This window comes from Sphaerodactylus townsendi, linkage group LG11 (genome assembly GCF_021028975.2).
Source record: "Sphaerodactylus townsendi isolate TG3544 linkage group LG11, MPM_Stown_v2.3, whole genome shotgun sequence".
In the NCBI taxonomy this organism is placed as follows: domain Eukaryota; kingdom Metazoa; phylum Chordata; class Lepidosauria; order Squamata; family Sphaerodactylidae; genus Sphaerodactylus; species Sphaerodactylus townsendi.
In genome coordinates, this window is record NC_059435.1 from 57580199 (window position 1) to 57599606 (window position 19408).

The 19408-nt window shown below is 43.9% G+C and overlaps 2 protein-coding genes and 1 pseudogene across 5 annotated transcripts in view; all 3 read right to left on the bottom strand.

Annotated features, from left to right (window-relative positions):
• PRTFDC1 (phosphoribosyl transferase domain containing 1) overlaps nt 1-4447 on the bottom strand; it is a 46617-nt gene extending 42170 nt beyond the window's left edge. Inside the window, exons 1-2 of one of the 2 annotated variants that reach the window (XM_048511296.1) lie at nt 4170-4447; nt 792-898 (exon numbers count right to left, since the gene is read on the bottom strand). In XM_048511296.1, the coding sequence (XP_048367253.1) occupies nt 792-898; nt 4170-4241 (179 nt within the window). In that variant the 5' untranslated portion in view covers nt 4242-4447. The remainder of the gene's footprint in view (nt 1-791; nt 899-4169) is intronic. The other variant, XM_048511295.1, reaches the window with a different exon arrangement.
• A 5286-nt stretch (nt 4448-9733) lies between these two features.
• Nucleotides 9734-19378, bottom strand: ENKUR (enkurin, TRPC channel interacting protein). 3 transcript variants are annotated; one of them, XM_048511630.1, is made up of 6 exons: nt 19273-19378; nt 18339-18448; nt 13773-13918; nt 12089-12315; nt 10709-10855; nt 9734-10273 (listed from the first exon to the last, which is right to left on the bottom strand). In XM_048511630.1, exons 2-6 carry the CDS (start codon nt 18413-18415, stop codon nt 10100-10102), a joined length of 771 nt encoding a protein of 256 aa, XP_048367587.1. In that variant the 5' UTR covers nt 18416-18448; nt 19273-19378; the 3' UTR covers nt 9734-10099. The 3 variants fall into 3 exon arrangements, with proteins under 3 accessions (XP_048367587.1, XP_048367586.1, XP_048367585.1); XM_048511629.1 differs by having other exon boundaries at nt 19177-19347; XM_048511628.1 differs by having other exon boundaries at nt 19277-19341.
• On the bottom strand, nt 14369-14588 carry LOC125441382 (annotated as a pseudogene).
• Nucleotides 19379-19408: the final 30 nt, after the last annotated feature.

Below are 19408 nucleotides of genomic sequence, written 5' to 3' on the forward strand. Positions count from 1 at the left end.
GCCGTGTTTCAGAAGCATTTTCTCCTGACATTCTGCCCGCATCTGTGGCTGGCATCTTTGTATTGCCTTCAACAATACAAAGAAGAAGAGTTTGGATTTATACCCCTCCTTTCTCTCCTGTAAGGAGACTCAAGGTGGCTTACAAGCTCCTTTCCCTTCCTCTCCCCACAACAGACCCCTTGTGAGGTAAATGGGGCTGAGAGACCTCTGAAGGACTATGACAAGCCTAAGGTCACCCAGCAGGAATGTAGGAGTGCGGGAACACATCTGGTTCACCAGATAAGCCTGTGCCACTCAGGTGGAGGAGTGGGGAATCAAACCTGGTTCTCCAGGTTAGAATACACCTGCTCTTAACTACTACACCACACTGTTTCAGTTCTGATAACATACAGCTCAATGCTGGCTTCCGCCAGAATGACAACTTTTCCCTTCAAAATACATGGTGGCTACCTTATCCAAATAAGCTGTCCAGTCACCAAAAGAGCAACATCCATGCATATTCAGTAAATAGAGTGAGAAGAGGACTTCAATCTTGAACACCTGTTAACAAGCAAAGCATTCTAAATCTTGCCCATGTCCATGGTGACATGGGTGGGGTCGAGGGCAGTGGGGGCAGAGCTGGAGTGGGCGGGGCAGGGCATAGCCTGGGGGACGTCCTGGAGACAATTTGTCTCCCGGCGCCCTTTATCCCTGGTACGCCTCTGTTCCTGCTGTCAAGCCTATAAGCTACTTCCTTCTTTGGAGTCACAGAACATTTAGCTATGATATGGGGCACACTCACAGAACCTTACCTGTCCACAATGATCCCATTTGGAATGAGCACATAGTCAAGATCCCCATAATAGTGCTGTGGATACGTAAAGAGATCCAAACTGTATCCCGGCCAGTCATCTGAAATCTGTAATTCAGATACATTACATTAGAAATTTTTATTTGCAGTACAAAGTTATTGCTGCATTGCATGAGTTTAACAACTGTTGGCAAAGGGTTTGATAGAAGCAAAATAATCCAGGCACTTGATCATTTCCAGATCATTTAAAATGAAGACTAATTACTGAGAAATTATATAAATCAACTCTTTAGAGGGGAAAAAGCGAGGAAAATCAGAAAATCTCTTTGTCTCTGTCTTTTGGGAAGACACACGTACAATACATCTACAGTTTATACTTGGTTGTTCTTAGTAAGTGTGCTGAGTACCGTAGTTCTCATGATACAGTCAACACATCTAAATGTGTGCTACAAACCCTACATTTACCCAGGTATAGACCCCTCCCATTTTAACCCACTGATAAACCCACTGATTATTTCTCACAGATGGATGTACACATGCACAGGTAGGATATACATGGTTCACTGTAACTTGTGAACACGGCTAGTTCTTGCCTCAGCATTTCTACTTGAATAACATGCAGAAAGAGACCTTCACATATTCTATTGTCATCTATGTATCACCTCCCACTGAAGAGAACTAGAATATCCTGCTGGGGATAACGCAGAGATTCCTATGCTTTCCTCAGACATTCCATACACCCAAACTCACACCAGATAAGCATCCAGCCTTGGCCAAATTTCCTGTTAGCAGGAATGCGGGCAGAAATTGTTTCATGCTAGCTGGGCAAATGTTTGTGGTTACAGAACCACTTTGCTATAGCATTATGATAGAGAAACAAAGCAAAAGGAGCTATGAAACATCCCATCCCCACTTTCATACAGTTAGGGAGAAAACAAACACATTCTTCTTAAAAGTGTACATGAAGCACATGAGTGAAATCGATTAGAGTGAAATTGATTAGTGTAAAAAAAACTGCATGGAATTACATGCTAGAAGAAGAAGAGTTGGATTTATATCCCCTCTTGCTCTCCTATAGGAAACTCAAAGAGGCTGACAAACTCCTTTCCCTTCCCCTCTCACAACAAACACCCTGTGAGGTAGGTGGGGCCGAGAGAGCTCGGAAGAACTGTGACTAGCCCAAGGTCACCCAGCTGGTGTGTATTGGAGTGTACAGGCTAATCTGAATTCCCCAGATAAGCCTCCATAGCTCAGGTGGCAGAGCGGGGAATCAAACCCGGTTCCTCCAGATTAGAGTGCACCTGCTCTTAACCACTGCACAACTGCTGCTCCTAGCAATTAGTTCTGCTTTAAAAGTAGGCACAGCATCTTCCATAGGTAAGTAACACCCACAGCTGTGATTTTTAGAGTGTAAGAATGTAAAAGAAAATGTCCTGGGCAACAAATCATAATATATTGGTAATCCGATAGAGATAGGATTCAAGAGAGGTTCTCATAAATATATGTAAAAGAGTAAACATTCCTGTACTTCCTGAAGATAGATCTGTTTCATCAACTGGGCAATTTAGTTAAAGACTGAAGACTCTGGGCACTTTCGCACATGCAGAATGATGCACTTTCAATCCACTTTCACAATGGTTTGAAAGTGGATTTTGTTATTTTGCATAGCAAAATCCAGCTGCAAAGCGCATTGAAAGTGGACTGAAAGTGAATTATTCTGCATGTGCAGGAGGGGCCCTAGCCCTTCAGGAAAACAGGTGCTTTGCCCAGCTGGGTATTACATCCCTAAGGACACTTGAGGTACCACTGATTGGTTAAGACTTGCTTTAGATGACAGGAAAGAGCGCCAGTTCCACAGACCGCATGCCTCAAAGATACATGAGTCTCAGAGGAAACCAGTAGAGGAACACTATTTCTGACCTTAGGTGTGGAATGGTAGAGCAGCTTTATTTATTTAGAATTCTTCTGTACTGTCTTTCCATACAATCAAGGGTCCACAAGGCAGCAAACATTTGAACAATTAAAATGCAGATAAAAATATAAAATTCAATCACAACACATGAACACAGAATGAAGGCCAATAGCCATTATTTGGAGGGCATGCCAGATGTAACAAAAAAGTCTTCACCTACTGGTAAAAGTACTAATACAGGAAGACAGACAAATCCTCCTGGGGAGAGAATTCCGAAGTTTTGGTACAATGATGGAGAATGCCTTTTCTCTGGTCGCCTCCCACCTAGCCTCAGATGGTGAACCAAAGCCTCTGCTATTGGAGACGCATTAACTGGAGAAACTAGGGGGCTTCCTGCCTAGGAAATGCCTGCTCTACCACTGCACCTTGGCCTGTCCCCAGATGACTGAGGGAGTCTACGACAATGAAAAGAAACTTCATAGAAACTTCACAGGGACAAGATAGTCCAAGAGAAGCAGACAAAAGGCTCAAGGCAGGAGAGGACTCTTGGAAGGAGTCATTTCGGGGAAGAGGCAAGGCAAAAGTTGCATCTTGGCCATATGGTAATTTTTAAAATGCATTTTTGGAAGCAGATCATACGTCGTGATGCTATCGATGCTCATTACCTTGGTGTGAACAAAATACATTTGCCCTAAATGCAGCCTGGTGTTACTAACCATGCAAGATCATAGAACTGTGCCTTGCCTGTCGTCTTTGTAATATTGTATACATCCACTCCTAATCAGGATGGTTTCTACAAGGGAGATTTGTCCCCCATCCCCAGAATATACGATCCCAGGTGAAGGTGACATATCTGTAACTGTGAGCACAGAATGCTGTAGCTCATCCAAACTACTTAAAAGAGGAAGATACAATTTTGTATATGAGACAGAGGATAATGTGTGTAAGGAGAAAAGTAGTGTTGTCTTTGCAAATGCCTCTAATCAAAAACAGGTAGCAACGGGATGAGATCACCGGAATGTGGTTTCAGAAAGCAAAAGGTCTTTGCATTAATTCATATGAATATTAAGCTCAACATCACCCCCAGAATCCAGTTATTCACCAGAGATTAGAACCCGTGCAGATAAGCATGCAATGAAGCGGGGAGGGAATAACCCACCGATTTTTACTGTTTCTTATTATACCAACCAAAGATACCAGGTGCCCAAAGTGTTAAGGCGGTATTTCATCCATAGAAAGATGATGGGAAGAAATACTCCAGTTCAGAAACTAACCCCGTTTCACTAGTTCAGATGGGGGAAGGGAAGAGGCGCGGGAGAAACTTGGGTCATTTTATAACACGTTGACGGAGGGGAGGCGGAGCGGATCGGAGAGGAAAAGGGTAAGGAGGGCTGAGACCCAGCAAAGGGCTTGGCACCAGCAGCTGGCTACTACGGGAGGAGGGGGGGGGGATTTGTTGGCATTTACCACGACCCCTCGGCCGCTGCGTCCCGGCGGCGCTGCCTCTGCGGAGCAACTCTTGCTGTTCAACCCGGCCATCTTCCGAAGGGGGTTGGCCAAAGCCTTGGAGGAAGAGCGAGAGCGGAGGAGGAGGCAACCGGAGATTTGGAGGGAAAGCGTGCAACTCAGCCCGGCCTCCTCCTTCTGTCTCGGCTCGGAGCAAGAGGAGGTGGAGACGGAGGCGGCGCTGGAAGAAGGAGCCGCAGCTGCAGCAAAAGGCCAGCCGAGGAGGAAGCGGTCCTTGCAGCCGCCCACGGGGAGCCTCGTGCGCTCTGGGGCTGCAGCCTCCTCCTGCTGGCCGCTACCAGATGGTCCCCAACTCAGCAATCCGGCGGGGCTCCAGCAGTCCGTGCATGGGGAGTTTCTCCCACCCCATTCATTCAAGACGAAACCTGGCCTGTGCCTTAGGATAGAGCCACGTCTCAGCCCCGGAACCCGTTACTTCTGATGCCTGATGCCCACCGGATCTCACACTTGTTTTGTGGCTCCTTCCACACATGCAGAAGAATGCACTTTCAATCTACTTTTCAGCTGTGCAGAATAGCAGAATCCACTTGCAAATAGTTGTGAAAGCGGATTGAAAGTGCCTTATTCTGTATGTGCGGAAGAGCCTGAACGCATTCCAGCTGCAATGCGAGCCCAGTGCCTTTGCATTCTATGGGGCTGACCTCAGAGGAGACCACACTGTTAGAGTTGGAGCTTGGGGCTGTCAGACCAAGACCACTATTCATTCATTCATTCATTCATTCATTCATTCATTCATTCAGCGAACAGGTTTTTTTTAAAGACGGTTAATAGTGGGAGAGGAGCGGAGGTGCGTTTGTGAGACGACCGTCATGCAGCTACACCTAAACATTAAAAAAATTGATCAGGCAGGAATTTTCTCTCAATTTCCTTTCCAGTGAGCAGTTGGAGCATTCACATATGCTGGTCCCCGACGTGCTGCCTACAGTGGTCCGGCTAACGTGCTAACAGATTGATACGCAGGGGTAGTAGTAGTAGTAGTTGTTGTTGTTATTATTAGTTCGATTTATAGGCTGCCTCACCTCCAAAGGGCTCGAGGCGGCTCACGGCTGTTTCCAATAACAGCACATAAAATACATAACTAAAACTTAACCCCATTAAAACAAATTTACAACAGCAGCAGTTACTTAAAATTTAAATAATATCTGTCCAGGTAGCAACAGGATGCATAGCAGAAGTTTGACACGAATTTAGGCTGTCTGGGAAAGTGGTGTGTGTGCCTGTGCATGGTTGGTTGCTTCCAAATGGGGAGGGGTGGAATCTTGCTCAGTGGGTGAGCATTGAAATATGACATCCATGTACAGGCGGAAACTACGCCTTCCAGGGAAAGAACTGCTGCTTGTTTCTGTTGGATGTACAGATTGGGCTGTTGGTGTGCACTCCTTCCGAAGTGAGGCCTGTTTAAAATGTGATGCTGGCTGAGACTAAAGCTTGTGGTGGAAGCTTGTTGCTGTTTGATTTAATTTGTCACCGAAAGCATATAAATAAGAGCTAATGCTGTAAAGTGGTTAGAGTGGTGGACCCTTGGATCTAGACCCAAATCTCAGTCGCTACTGTACCATGGAAGTCATGGCTGGAGGGCCTTGGCCCACTCATTTCCTCTGCACCTAACTTGCCTCATAGAATTGTTATGAGGTGACTGAGGGAAGAATGGCGTTGTAAGGTGTTGGGGGTCTCTACTGAGGAAAAAAGTGGGTCTACATAGCTTGAAAAAATAAAATGAAGGGGGTCAGTGGTTTCTTCAAGGAATAAAGTGTGGGGTCGTCGTCTTTCAAATAATATTTGACCTTTGTGTACCATTTCAGAGTGTGCAAAAGGCTTCCTGTCCACTCTCTCATCCTGTGAAGTTGGTATTATCATCCCCATTTGCTGATGCACAACTGAGGTCCCAAATTAATTTTTGTATAGGGGAGTTCACAGGACAGCTTTTGACCCATTGTGGTACACTAGGTTTCCTCAGAGGAGGAGATTTTATAAAGGAATTGGGCTGCATTAACATAGTAGAATGATACAGGAAGACATTTCAGTAGATACAATGGGACTGTGGAGCATGTGTGGCTCTCTGTGTTTATCTTGCTCTCACTGTAACATTTCTGGCGTCGTTTCATATGCCATGTTTAATATTTATGTCTTTTCAGATTTCTGAAATTCTAGTCCTATTACATTGTTTATTAGATGCCTCTTCCAATTGATTGTAATGACTTAAATTTTGTAACTCGCCTTGAGTCTCAGTGAATAACATAAATAATTATGAGCAAGAGCAGAAATAGGAAGTAGTTATCTGAGCAACAGATATTGCATTTTTTGCAGTTATTGCGTTTTTTCACCTTTACAAGATGTTCCACCGGGCCTTTGGAGTGTCCGGCCGCTGATGTGGTGCCCCCTACTGCTCTCTATTGCCCCTCGTTTTCGGGGCTGTTACATCAGGGTCCCTCATATTGAGGGGCCTACCGTCCCCCCCTCTTCTGGGGGTAGGTTTTAAATTTGGGGTTGGACGCCTGTTCTTTATGTATTAATCTGTTTTCGCTGGTTTTAAGTTATTTTATTGTTGACATGAGATGGAGCCTATGTATTTATATTGTATGTGTGGTATTGCTCCTGCTTGTCTCTGAACTTTGTTGTTCACCGCCCGGAGCCCTTCGGGGATCGGGCGGTATAGAAACTGAAACAATAAATAAATAAAATAAAAAAATAAGACTGTTCCTATTCACAGCTGCCACTTGTTCATTTTTGAAAGGCACAGATGGCATGCCATTTTCAAAAAGGTTCCAACCTCCTTGAGTTTCCCAAATGAATTAAAGGAGCCTCAGGGCCTGACTGATCAGACAATTTCCCTTTGCTGAGCTTTTTGGGTTGCGGGAACGCAGTATCCCTTGGGGTTCCTCTGCTATAGCTGCAACCTAGACAGCAAATTCATTTAGTTTCCAAAAACCCTCACTGTGTAGGATGGTTTTTTGTCTCTTAATTCCCCACCCCCCCATGTCTCTTAAGTCTCTATTGCTCTTAAGGAGCAGCAGTGGCGTAGGAGGTTAAGAGCTCGTGTATCTAATCTGGAGGAACCGGGTTTGATTCCCTGCTCTGCCACCTGAGCTGTGGAGGCTTATCTGGGGAATTCAGATTAGCCTGTGCACTCCCACACACGCCAGCTGGGTGACCTTGGGCTAGTCACAGCTTCTCGAAGCTCTCTCAGCCCCACCTACCTCACAGGGTGTTTGTTGTGAGGGGGGAAGGGAAAGGAGATTGTCAGCCCCTTTGAGTCTCCTGCAGGAGAGAAAGGGGGAATATAAATCCAAACTCTTCTTCTTCTTCTTTCCCCCCCCATGTTATAGCTGTATGCCTCTCTTACTCAATTCTCATTTAATTGTAACATACAGTATTTATTTAGTTCATCCATCACCCACATTTCTCCTCAGTGGGAACCCAAAGCAGCTTATATCATTCTGCTTTCCTCCATTTAATTGTCCCACCATCCTGTGATGTAGGTTAGGCAGAAACTGTGTGACTGTGTGATTGGGAACCTAGATATGCCAAAATGCGACAAGAACAGATTGATGTACAAAAAAATAGTTCGACATTTGCTCTTGTTATTCTGTTCCTCTAATAAAGGAACAATTTTTAAGGCAGTAACAACTGCGTTTATTTACCCTTGTTCCTTTTGCTATACTATGACGAGCCAATTCAGAAACACCACTGTTTCAATTGCTTGTGCTTTTTTTCATGTAAATATACAGTGACATTCTTAGGATTCTCTAAATGTATTTTGACAAAACTTCCTGGAGCGAGAGCATGGAATGAGAATGTTTTCCTTGCGACTGCAGCTCAAATGGTTCCCATTAAAGCATTTTTCTTCAGCACTCAGTAGAGCTGGTGACCCTCATGAAAAAGTACACATCTGGTTTAAATGGAGAGATGTCTGCTCCACATGTTGATCCATGCTTGCAGGAGCACCAGCATAGCATCTTGTTTTGCTAGCCCTTACTTGTGACCCAGCAAGCCTAACTCTGCTTAGCAACTATGTGTGATATTTTGCCATGGGCTAGAATGAATCGTCCGTCTGAGCTGCTTGGTTGGAGCTGCCAAATTGGCAGGGTGGGGGTACCCACCACCTGGTAGTTCTTTATACATGCTTGATGGGTTGAATTCTGTTTGCTGAATAACCAGTTGTGCAGCTTTAGAGTGTTAGGACACCTGGACTGATACAATAGAGGCAATGAAATATGACTAGAAATAGAACTAGGATCAACCATCGCTGAACACATGCAGCTTCCTGGAGAAGTTATTTTGCTCCTTTCTACCAACTACCCTGTTTCCCCGAATATAAGACATCCCCTAAAAATAAGACATAGTAGATGTTTTGCTGAAGTGCGAAATATAAGGCATCCCCCGAAAGTAAGACATAGCAAAGTTTTTGTTTGGAAGCATGCCCGACGAACAGAACACAGAAAAATAAGACATCCCCTGAAAATAAGACATAGTGCATCTTTGGGAGCAAAAATTAATATAAGACACTGTCTTATATTCGGGGAGACACGGTAAGAAGCCCTGGCTTAGATAGCCCAAGATAGTCTGATCTCATCATATCTTAGAAGCTAAGCAGTCAGCTCTGGTTAGGTCTTGGATGGGAGACGACCAAAGATGTCCAGGGTTGCTCCACACAGGCGATAGCAAACCACCTCTCAAGAGTCTTTTGCTGTGAAAATTCTACAGGTTTGCCATAAGTCAGCTGTGACTTGACAGCACTGTCTGCCACACCAACTATGAACACACAAACAAGATGGCAGAAAAGCAGGATGTAAAAATCTATGAAATAAAAAATATTATTTATAATATTTAAATACTGTTGAAATTAACTATACAAGGGGTACATGTTCTATGTTGACTTTTCCTTGAGATTATACACAAACATATTTGACTTGCCCTCTTTGGCTCTTTCCGCACAGGCCAATAAACCCGAGTGAGAGGCGGGTTACACGAACCCGTCCTCGCCCCAGGCCATTCGCATGGCTGGCTGCCCTGTGGACAGCTGGCCATGCGAATGGGGTGCACACCTTCGCACAGAGGCGCATGCCATTTTGGGTCCCTGCACAGCTTTGCAGGGAGTCAGGACTGCCCCCAGGGCCATGTTATGGCTCGTTCCCCCTGCGTGGCTGTGCAGGTGTGAGCTGGGGACTGCGATTCTCGAGTGTGATCGCGGCCCCCGAGCGTGGCTTCCAGTCGCGGCTGTGAGCCGCCTTAAAACAAGAGAATTGCCAAAAACGTGATTGTCAAAAAACCCACCCTGCCGCTAACAGAACGGATTAGGGGCAGGTTAGATCCGTGTTGGGGGCGCGAACCGTGCAAAGTTCCTGCCCAACACGGGTTTTATCCCACCCTTCACCCGTGTTTATTGGCCCATGCAGAAAGGGCCTTTGCAAGGAAGAGCAAGCCTGACCATCAGCCATCATCCACTCAAAGAACAAAAACATATAACATAAAAATCACACAAAGAAGAAACTTGCATCTTTAACTGAAATATCAACAGCACTTTATTAAACGCCACCCCAAATCTTTCCACTGTCTTTTTATTCATGCATATACTCGAATGACTACAGTACAGGATGTTACATATTATAATGATATCTGAAACTCTTCACATTCTTTATATTATAAACCTAATGTAGAAATCTAGAGGGAAAAATAGATGTGTATTTGAAAAAAACAGGTACATTATGCGTATTTACAACCTTGAAAATATTAAACATGGTAAGATTACATACTCACTGAAATTAGTTACTTTTCCTAATGTTGAGTAAACATGTTTTTCACTTCCTACGGAAAGCAAACTTCAGTTTCATCTCAGCACAAAAAATTATTTTTTTTCTGTTAAAATGTCCTTATTTGTTTGCAATGTAAATCACTTTGTGTTTTTCTATGTTGTTAATGTCATGTTCCAGCTGTTTCATCTGCAACTCCAATCTTTCTTTGTTAAGTTTCTTTGGTAAGGTATCAATTTCTACGGAAAGGCTTTGGAACGCTTTATGAACCTGTTCCCAGTTCTCCTTAAGACCCTATATGAATTACAAGAAAGAAACAATTATTTTGACTTGCCTATAAACATGTAGCGAAAAACAGACTTTAATCATTTTTTGAGTCTATCCTAGTGACATAAGAAAACATTAAAGTAATATGTCACAGAGTATTTCTTTTTCTAAGCAAGGACAAAATATTTGATAGTTAAAAGATATTCTATGGAGGCCTACGAATGCACGTCTAAAGAAAGAAGGTGATGAGATGGAATCCGCTTTTTCAGATGAACTTTGAGCACCCTCATTGCTTAAAATTTTGTCCACATCCCATGGTCTGCTCAGTCCTGTGTACAGCCATTCAAGAGCTCCATCTAGTGAAAAATATCTACTCGTACTATTCGAAAACTTTTATAAGCCCTTCCCTATTTCTGTCTGAACTTATTCCTGAGACCACCCTTTCTAAGTCAGCCGACATACGTCCAGAAGTTCCTCCCGCTCTTCATCAGAGAGACGTTTCATGGCTTTTTCCCTGAGAGTCTTCTTCACGTAGGCATCGTATGCCTCCTGGGCTCTCTTTGCCTCTTCAGTTCGCCTAAGTACATATTTTGGAGTGACACCATAATCCTGCAAGAAACAAAAGGTTCACAATTTTTTTTTTAAATCCACATATAAAATGTCGAAATAACTTGTATTTATTGAGAAAGACAATTCAGAATATTACCCTTAGCCTACTCCCTGACCGACTCACAAGAGCCAAATACAGATGGGAAAACATATCAAGTGTTAATCTGAACGGATGTCTGCAGGAACACGTCTCTGCTGATTTGACAAAATTTTCACCTGCAGCATTATGCATACAGGAAGCCTGCAATTGAAGCCGGCCTCGGTGCCAACTACAAAAGGAGAAACTACAGAGACTCATCCTATTTACCTTTTACCCCATGCTTCCTCCAGGGGGGTTGGTGGTGAAATGTGCCGTTGTAGCAGACTTATGGCAACCCTGTAGGGTCTTCAAGGCAAGAGATGAAGAAAAGAAGAGTTTGGATTTATATCCCCCCCCCCTTTTCTCTCCTGCAGGAGACTCAAAGGGGCTGACAATCTCCTTGCCCTTCCCCCACTCACAACAAACACCCTGTGAGGTGGGTGGGGCTGAGAGAGCTCCGAGAAGCTGTGACTAGCCCAAGGTCACCCAGCTGGCGTGTGTGGCGTGAATCCCCCAGATAAGCCTCCACAGCTCAGGCGGCAGAGCTGGGAATCAAACTCGGTTCCTCCAGATTAGATACACGAGCTCTTAACCTCCTACGCCACTGCTGAACAAAGGTGGTTTTCCAGAGCCTGCCTCTGCATATCAGCCCTGGACTTTCTTTGTTGTCTCCTATCCAAATACTAACCAGTGCTGACCATGCTTAGCGTCTAAGATATGATGACTGAGCTAGCCTGGGGCAGGTCAGGGAGCTTAGGTGGTGTATACGATTCTTCAATCCTCCATTTGATTGTCACAAGAACCCTATGGGGTCCTTCAGGCTGAGGCAGTGAGCCAAGGCCATCCTTTGACCTTCACGGCAGATTGGGAATTTGAACCCAGGTATCCCCAGTCCGAATCTTACACGGTAACCGCTGCACAACACTGTGCACAACTACTTTACACAATTCTGTCCTTTCCCTGTGCATGGTCATATATATAGGAGAAATGCTGCTCCACAGAAACCCCCTGGAATGAAAAGGAACAAATTATCCCTTTATTTAGCACAATTATTAAATATACAATTTAGATGTGAAGTCCCAAGGATTTTGTTCATGCCACAGGACAAAAATCTTCCTAAGCCCTGCAATTTTTACACTCGTTTGCAAACATACCTTTTTTTTCCGGTATTTTGGAACTAGTCCTGAAGTTTCAAGGGGAAATTTGTCTCCTTGATACCTGTCGACACTAAATGGTACCGGTTTCTTAGCCACTCCCATTATAACGTTTGCTGCATTTGTGTTTATGAAATTCTTTTTACTCTGAATGCCCATCACTGGGTGATCTGTTCTGCAGGGAACGCTTAATTTTGGAGTTTTCTTGCCAGTTTGATCTTTCCCCCCTGTTTTTGATAAACAACAACAAAGGTACAGTAGCTGTAGATTTTCTAGTATCACAAGTGTCTAAAAAACATAAAAATTTAAAGTACTTTCTCTCAATATGTGGCACAGACTATTAGCTTTGCCCAAACTCAGCTGAGAATTTTACTTATTTGTTTAGAACATTAGTATGCCATCTCTTCAGCAATCTGCTTGAGGTGGCTTACGTCATAAAACATGAATTAAAATTGATAACAGCAGCCAATAAGAAGTATATAAGCACATTGGAAACCTACAGAAGAAAACATAAAACAGTTAACAGCCAAAATAATCCTCATAACTGTCCTCAGGCTAGAACAGTGGTTCTCAATCTGTGGGTCGTGACCCCTTTGGGGGGGTCGAACGACCCTTTCACAGGGGTCACCTAAGACTCTCTGCATCAGTGTTCTCCATCTGTAAAATGGATAAATGTTAGGGTTGGGGGTCACCACAATATGAGGAACTGTATTAAAGGGTTGTGGCATTAGGAAGGTTGAGAACCACTGGGCTAGAAGCAGTTTGTAAAATCAATTAGAAGGGCAGGAAGTTCCATTCACAGGGCTCTGGCAACTAGGGACAGCACCACTGCCACGCTGCCTCCTGAGGACTTTCAGGCAGTGTTGGGAGAAAGCAAATACAAACACATACTGGCCACCTGAAAAGCCCTCTATAGGACTCAATGGACTCTCCCTTTTGGGTGGCATAAATGCCAGCATTCCCAGCCCCAAAGCCTATGTGGTTGGCACAGGTATCCACTTGTTCACTAGCATAACTCAGAGGCGTACGGCCTATAGGGGCATGGGGTCACCCATGTCCCCGGGCGCATGCCTTTCGGTCATGTGGAGAGGTACCGGTGCCAGGCGCCCCCCCCCCACATAACCAAAAGGAATGCCCCAGCCGTACACCACTGAGCCCCCCCCCCCCCACCGGCTGGCTCAGGAGCACACCCCTGCATTCGGGGGCGCTGAGCCACGCCCCCGGCCTCCATGCAGGCCAGCTCCATGCAGGCATCCATGCAGGGCCTGGAGAGGGCAAAAGCTAGCCTGTACTGAGGTTGGGGGTGGGGCTCGGCCCCCCCAAGCCATGCCCCCGAGCACGGGGGGGGGGGCACCGAGAGAAGCGGTTGTCTTCGGGCACCATTTCCCCCCAATACGCTTCTGGCATAACTCCACAGCAGCAACTGCTTCTGGGTTTCACCTCCAGAGGTGTTTGCACTCTCTGCCAATGAGGTTGCCCTTCACATTGGTGGTGTGGCAGCACAGATGCGGCGCTGTCCCTGGCCACAGGACGCTCCAGGTTGGGCTGTTAATGTTATTGTATTTCTCTTATTTTAAAGATTTTGAACACATACTCAGAAAGCAGCATGTACATATTGCAAGTCAACAAATACCACAAAATAGAAATAAAAATGCCTTCAAATATTATTGTGCTGAAAACATACTCTTTGGTAGTTTTGGTTCCTTTGAATGTTTCTGAAGGAAGTCTTTTGGAGAAGGTACAAGGACTTTGGGTGGCCCAATAGTCTTCCACTGAGATTTAGCCTGTTGCATTGTACATTTCACATATGGGTTTAGTGCCGATACGTATCTTTAATGAAAAGAAGATATACAAGCTATAACAAGAAATCTGAAGGCAATAAATAATGATTTACTAATGGTAGGAATAATAGAAGATAAAAGGGTGAATAGAAGTTTGGGACCAATGTATACAATTATGATTAGAGCTGCACATGCGGTTATAGCATTGGGTTGGAAAGATAATAAGAAATGGACAATCTCAAAATGGTTGGAATACATATGGGAACAGATACAGTTAGATATTTTTGAGATGATGTCAAAAAATATGCTATGGCAAGAAAAATTAAGAGACATTATCAAGATATGGACAACGTTTGAGAACTGGATGAGAGAAGTCGGATTTAACGAAGACATTTGGGAGAAGAGAATACAGAGAATGAACTTTCTGCTGCTTGCTTGAATAACGAAGAAAAAAGAAGGGGGAGGGAAGGGGAAAAATGTATAGTTCGAATAAATATACTGTATGTCACTGCTACATATATATTCTATACAATAAAAAAATTAAAAATAAGAAATCCGAAGGCAAACTACTTTTCCTTTACACTATTTTGCCCTATTTGTGTGTGTGATCTGACATTCAAAAGGTATAAAATTAAGAACACATGGAGAGGCTTGCTGGATTAGACTAGTGATAAGAACAGATACTATGCTTGATCTTAGCCAATTGGCTGAGAAGCACTGTTGATCAGACTAGTGAGCCATCTAGTTCAGCATCCTGTCTCACACAATAGCTAACCAGTTACTATGGGCCAACAACAGGGCATGGTTCTGAGGCCATGCCATAAAAGGAACCAGCAGAATACAGAATATGTTGTCTTTTACTCAAGGAATAAAAAAGTGAAAGATGTTTAGATGAACAATGTCACCTTATACTGTTTTGTGCTAGAAAAACGCCATTATCCATCTAACATTCAGTCATTTTGAGAACGGAAGAAAGTCTCTGCTATACAAGAAAGACGGCTGGTGAGTGTAGGGACTGTTTCTAGTGTATTTGATAGACTACCACAGCATCCAATTTAGTAACACTATACGCATTTACAGAAAATCTCTCCATTACTCTGTCATGACTTCATATGGTTTTCATCTCATGTATGACAAAGGTCTTCATCATCTTCTGAGAAGGCTGGAAATTTAGTATAGTTCTGCCATTTAATTCAAGAAAATGTCTTCATTGTACAGTTATATCACTAGTAAACAATAACAGCTGCCTGGCAAAACCATGGCTCCACTGAAACTATTGGTACTGTTCCCTTTGACTGCACTGAGACCATAGTTTTGTTCTGAACATCTATAACATGGTGGCTCCCAAACCACATGTCATTCATACCATTGTGAAACAACAGGGGCTGAAATGCGTCTTGATGAAGAAGAGTTTGGATTTATATCCCACCTTTCTCTCCTGTAAGGAGACTCAAGGAGGCTTACAAGCTCCTTTCCCTTCCTCTCTCCCCACAACAGACACCTTGTGAGATAGGTGGGCTGAGAGAGCTCTGAAAGAACTGTGACTAGCCCAAGGTCACCCAGCAGGTTTCATGTGTAGGCACAAGGAATTAAACCCAGTTCTCCAGGTCAGAGTCCATCTGCTCTTAACCACTACTCCACACTAGCTTTCTCATAACACAAAGAGTTGTGAAACAGTGGAATCAGCTGTCCAGGGAGGGGGTAAGCTCCTTCTAATTGGAAGTCAAACACTCAGCTAGGATGCTCTTGGCTGATCCTGTATTGAGCAGGGTGTTGGACTGGATTGCCTGCATGGCCCCTTTCAACTCTATGATTCTAGGCTGCTCTTGGCTGAAGTGATTTTTGTTCTCCAGATTAGTGTCCACTGCTCTTAACCACTACACTATTCTGGCTCTCACTATGCCATATTGATAAATGAAGCCATCACGCTGGATGGGACCATCACATTATGCCCTGTGCAACAGCGACCCTTTCTCTCTGTACCCATTTATTCTATATTTTAATTCATGTATGAAATACATATGCCATGTCTCCAGATTTCTGCTTCAGGCAGCTTACATCTACATCAATACAATTGATGCCCAGCCATGAAAACATAAGACAAAGCCATCAAAACAAGTCACTCAAAATCTTTATCACACCTTTTCTTCAAGGAGTTTTGGGAGTTACATTTTTTTATCCTTTGCTTTTTCCAAGCAACTCAGGGGACCACACACCTTCTTTCTCCATTTTACTCTAACAAGCCTATGATGCACTTTTGATTTATATTGTTGTATTATGTTTCAGCGCTACTTGTTGGTTTTATTGTACACTGGCCTGAACCCTTCAGGGGTAGGATGGTGTATTAAATTTCATAAATAATAATAATGATGATGTACACTAAACTAAAAAACAGTGACCAGCCAAAGTGAGTTTCAGGATCTGAGTGGAGGTCTGTAACAGGGTCTCTAGGGCCAAGTCCTGGACTGTAACCACTACATCATCCTGACTCTTTTGCTACAGAAAAATATGGCGCCCAACAAGCAGCCAACAAGGTAGATAAGTGCTAGGGAGTGCCAGAACCATCATCGTTGGTCAGATGAAAAGTCCTCTCCCTGATTTTAAACATATGCTTATTATCAATGACAGGTGAAATATGCTCTAAATTTTAATTCAGAAAAAAATGAACCACAGATAGAAGGGTGGTAATGGTGGTGGGGACAGATGAATCAATTTTAGCACATGTTCACTATAAGTTGAAAAAAACCCACATTGGTTGATTGCAATGTTTTACAGAAATATGTAACTATGGGAACCCAAATATTTTACTCCTATAAACAGTACTGCAACGTGCATAATTCTACAATAGATTATACCCATGTTTGAAGAAAAGATCTCTAAAGTGAGATTACCCCAGCAGTTTCCTTCATCCTGCCTTTTAGCTCTTTCATGGTACCATTTTTACCAACACAGTCGAGTAGTTCTGAATGAGCATTCTAGAGACTGGTGGACTTGCATATAGGGACGAAGATACACAGATGGTTAAGGTACCATAATGCTTTTAAAAGTTGCTTTTTGCTGGCTCAGTTTGAGGAGGAGAATTTAATATATGCTGTTCAAAAGAATACAGCCACTGTCCCAAGGAAAAGATTTTGGAATAGAAGAACAAGTGGTGGTAAAACCTGCAATATAGTAATATCTGGAATTAATATATAGAAGCATCTGTATGCATGTTTAATGGAAAATAATTCCCACTGAGTCCAGTGATATTGGGGGTGGGCCAAAGCCACATGGGACCCCTATGCCAGCATCAGTGCCACCAGTCCACGCAAAGAAGCACTGATACCAGTGCTGGGGCACTAACAGCCCAGTCCAGTTCCTGAAGGTGACCAGGGATGGCACTGCTGCTGCTCAGCCACCCCCAAAGAGCTTCCAGGCAGTGCAGAGAGGCAGGTGAAGTCAGAAGATCCCTGGCTGCTTGAAAGCCCTCCATTAAGAAAACAGAGTTATGCCAGCCAAAAGGCTGACATAAATCTGTCTAACCTACTGCTGGTGTTCCCAGGGCCAAAGTCCAGTGGGAGCCAAATAATGTTGGCTCTGTCTCTGGGAACGCCCCCAGTTGCACTGACCTCCATGTTACACCATCTTTACACAGTGTAATTTTTCTTTGGATTGCACTGTATTGCATGCACAGCTAGCAGTTTTCCTCTTTACTTTTTTTCTCTTTGCACACAAAGATAATTAACAATAACCTTTGAAATGCTTCTTAATGCTTCTGGGAGCAGCAGTGGCGTAGGAGGTTAAGAGCAGGTGCATTCTGATCTGGAGGAACCCGGTTTGATTCCCAGCTTGAGTTGTGGAGGCTTATCTAGGGAATTCAGATTAGCCTGTGCACTCCCACACACGCCAGTTGGAGGACCTTGGGCTAGTCACAGCTTTTCGGAGCTCAGCCCCACCCACCTCACAGGGTGTTTGTTGTGAGGGGGGAAGGGCAAGGAGATTGTAAACCCCTTTGAGTCTCCTATAGGAGAGAAAGGGAGGATATAAATCCAAACTCTTCTTCTTCTTCTTCTCTTCTTAATATTACATATAATGGATCCAGCATCAAGCAAATATGCATGTGGTAAACTAGCAATCTGAGTTCCTTAGCCAGAAAAACAGGAGTCTTGAAGTACCTTAAAGAACTTTGATTTGAGCTACAACTCACTATATCACACAAAGTGGTCACAAAAGCACAGGCTTTACAATACAATGCCAGTTAGACTTTAAGGTTTCACCAGTTTATTCTAGTCAGACAAAGAAACCTATTTTTTCCTGATGGATGTCACCGACACCTCCTGTCATTTCAACAGCTGCTGTATGATAGGAGATTCTAAATTCATTTTCTGTTAATACAAATAGCATAATTTTGTAAGGAAGTGTGTGTCTGAGCGACAAATACAAAGCTTTGTTAAAATGGGTTCCCAAAGAAAATGCTTATATCCATATACCTGGGTCCCTTGGAAGGCTTGAGTGGACACAGAGGTATTAAATTGTAAATGCTCTCCTCCACCAACATGGCAGCCATCTTCACAACAGTAACGTCCCACAGGTTATTTAACTGAAAACAATACAGAGGATTAATTCCTTTCCTTCAGATTCTCCCTTACACATTCCCTTCATGTAAAAATGAACACTTGTTCTAACATAGACTTTCACAGTTGCCATTTGGTCAGATGTGCCTCTCCAAAGCTTATTCTGGAATTAATGTTAATTTTGCTGAACTCCTAAGTGGATTCTGCACAGCATATTTATAAGAGTTGCAATGGTTATAAATGAACTCTTTTCCCTTTTTATAAATGGAAAATGAATTCATTTATAACGATTGCAACTTGCTATAAATTCATTGTGCGGAATCCACTCTAGTTTATTTTATTGCTACAGCTTACCACCGGGAGGCTGGAATGAACTCACCCACCCCACCCTTGTTTCGACTTCTAGCTGTTTCTCTTTCTGTCCATCATTTACAATACAAGCAGACTAACAAGATCTATCAGGCTTCCAGCCAGTGGTCAGCATTACAATGCTCTCCGCTCGCTCCTTCAAAAAGGTTATGTCCTGAGTGTCAGGATATGGCTGGAACGAACAAACTACAACAGACTTCCTGAAGTTAAAGAAGTCTGGGTCTGGTCATGCTGGAGTTTCACTTTGGGTGTAGGTGGCAAGAAGCGCGAAAGTGCTCAAACTGAATATAGGCACAACACGTGTCCACAGGCACACCGTGTAAGTTGTCCCCGGACACTCTCTCCTCTTCTCCCACCCAACCTCTCTGTCCTCCTCCACGCTCACCCGGTCCCTCGCCCTCTGCTCGGACGCGTCTCCGCTCTCATCCGAACCTTCCTGAAAGTCACCGCAGCAGCGGCTTACAATGAATAACCAACGAACCCACTGTTTGGTTGCTCCGGGAAACCATTGCTTGGCAACATCCCTATGTGTGGAAGTAGAAGCTGCTTTGTGGCGTCACTTCCTGAACAATGATAAACAATGAGGCGGAGGGGAGGGGGAGAATGACGCGCAGGCG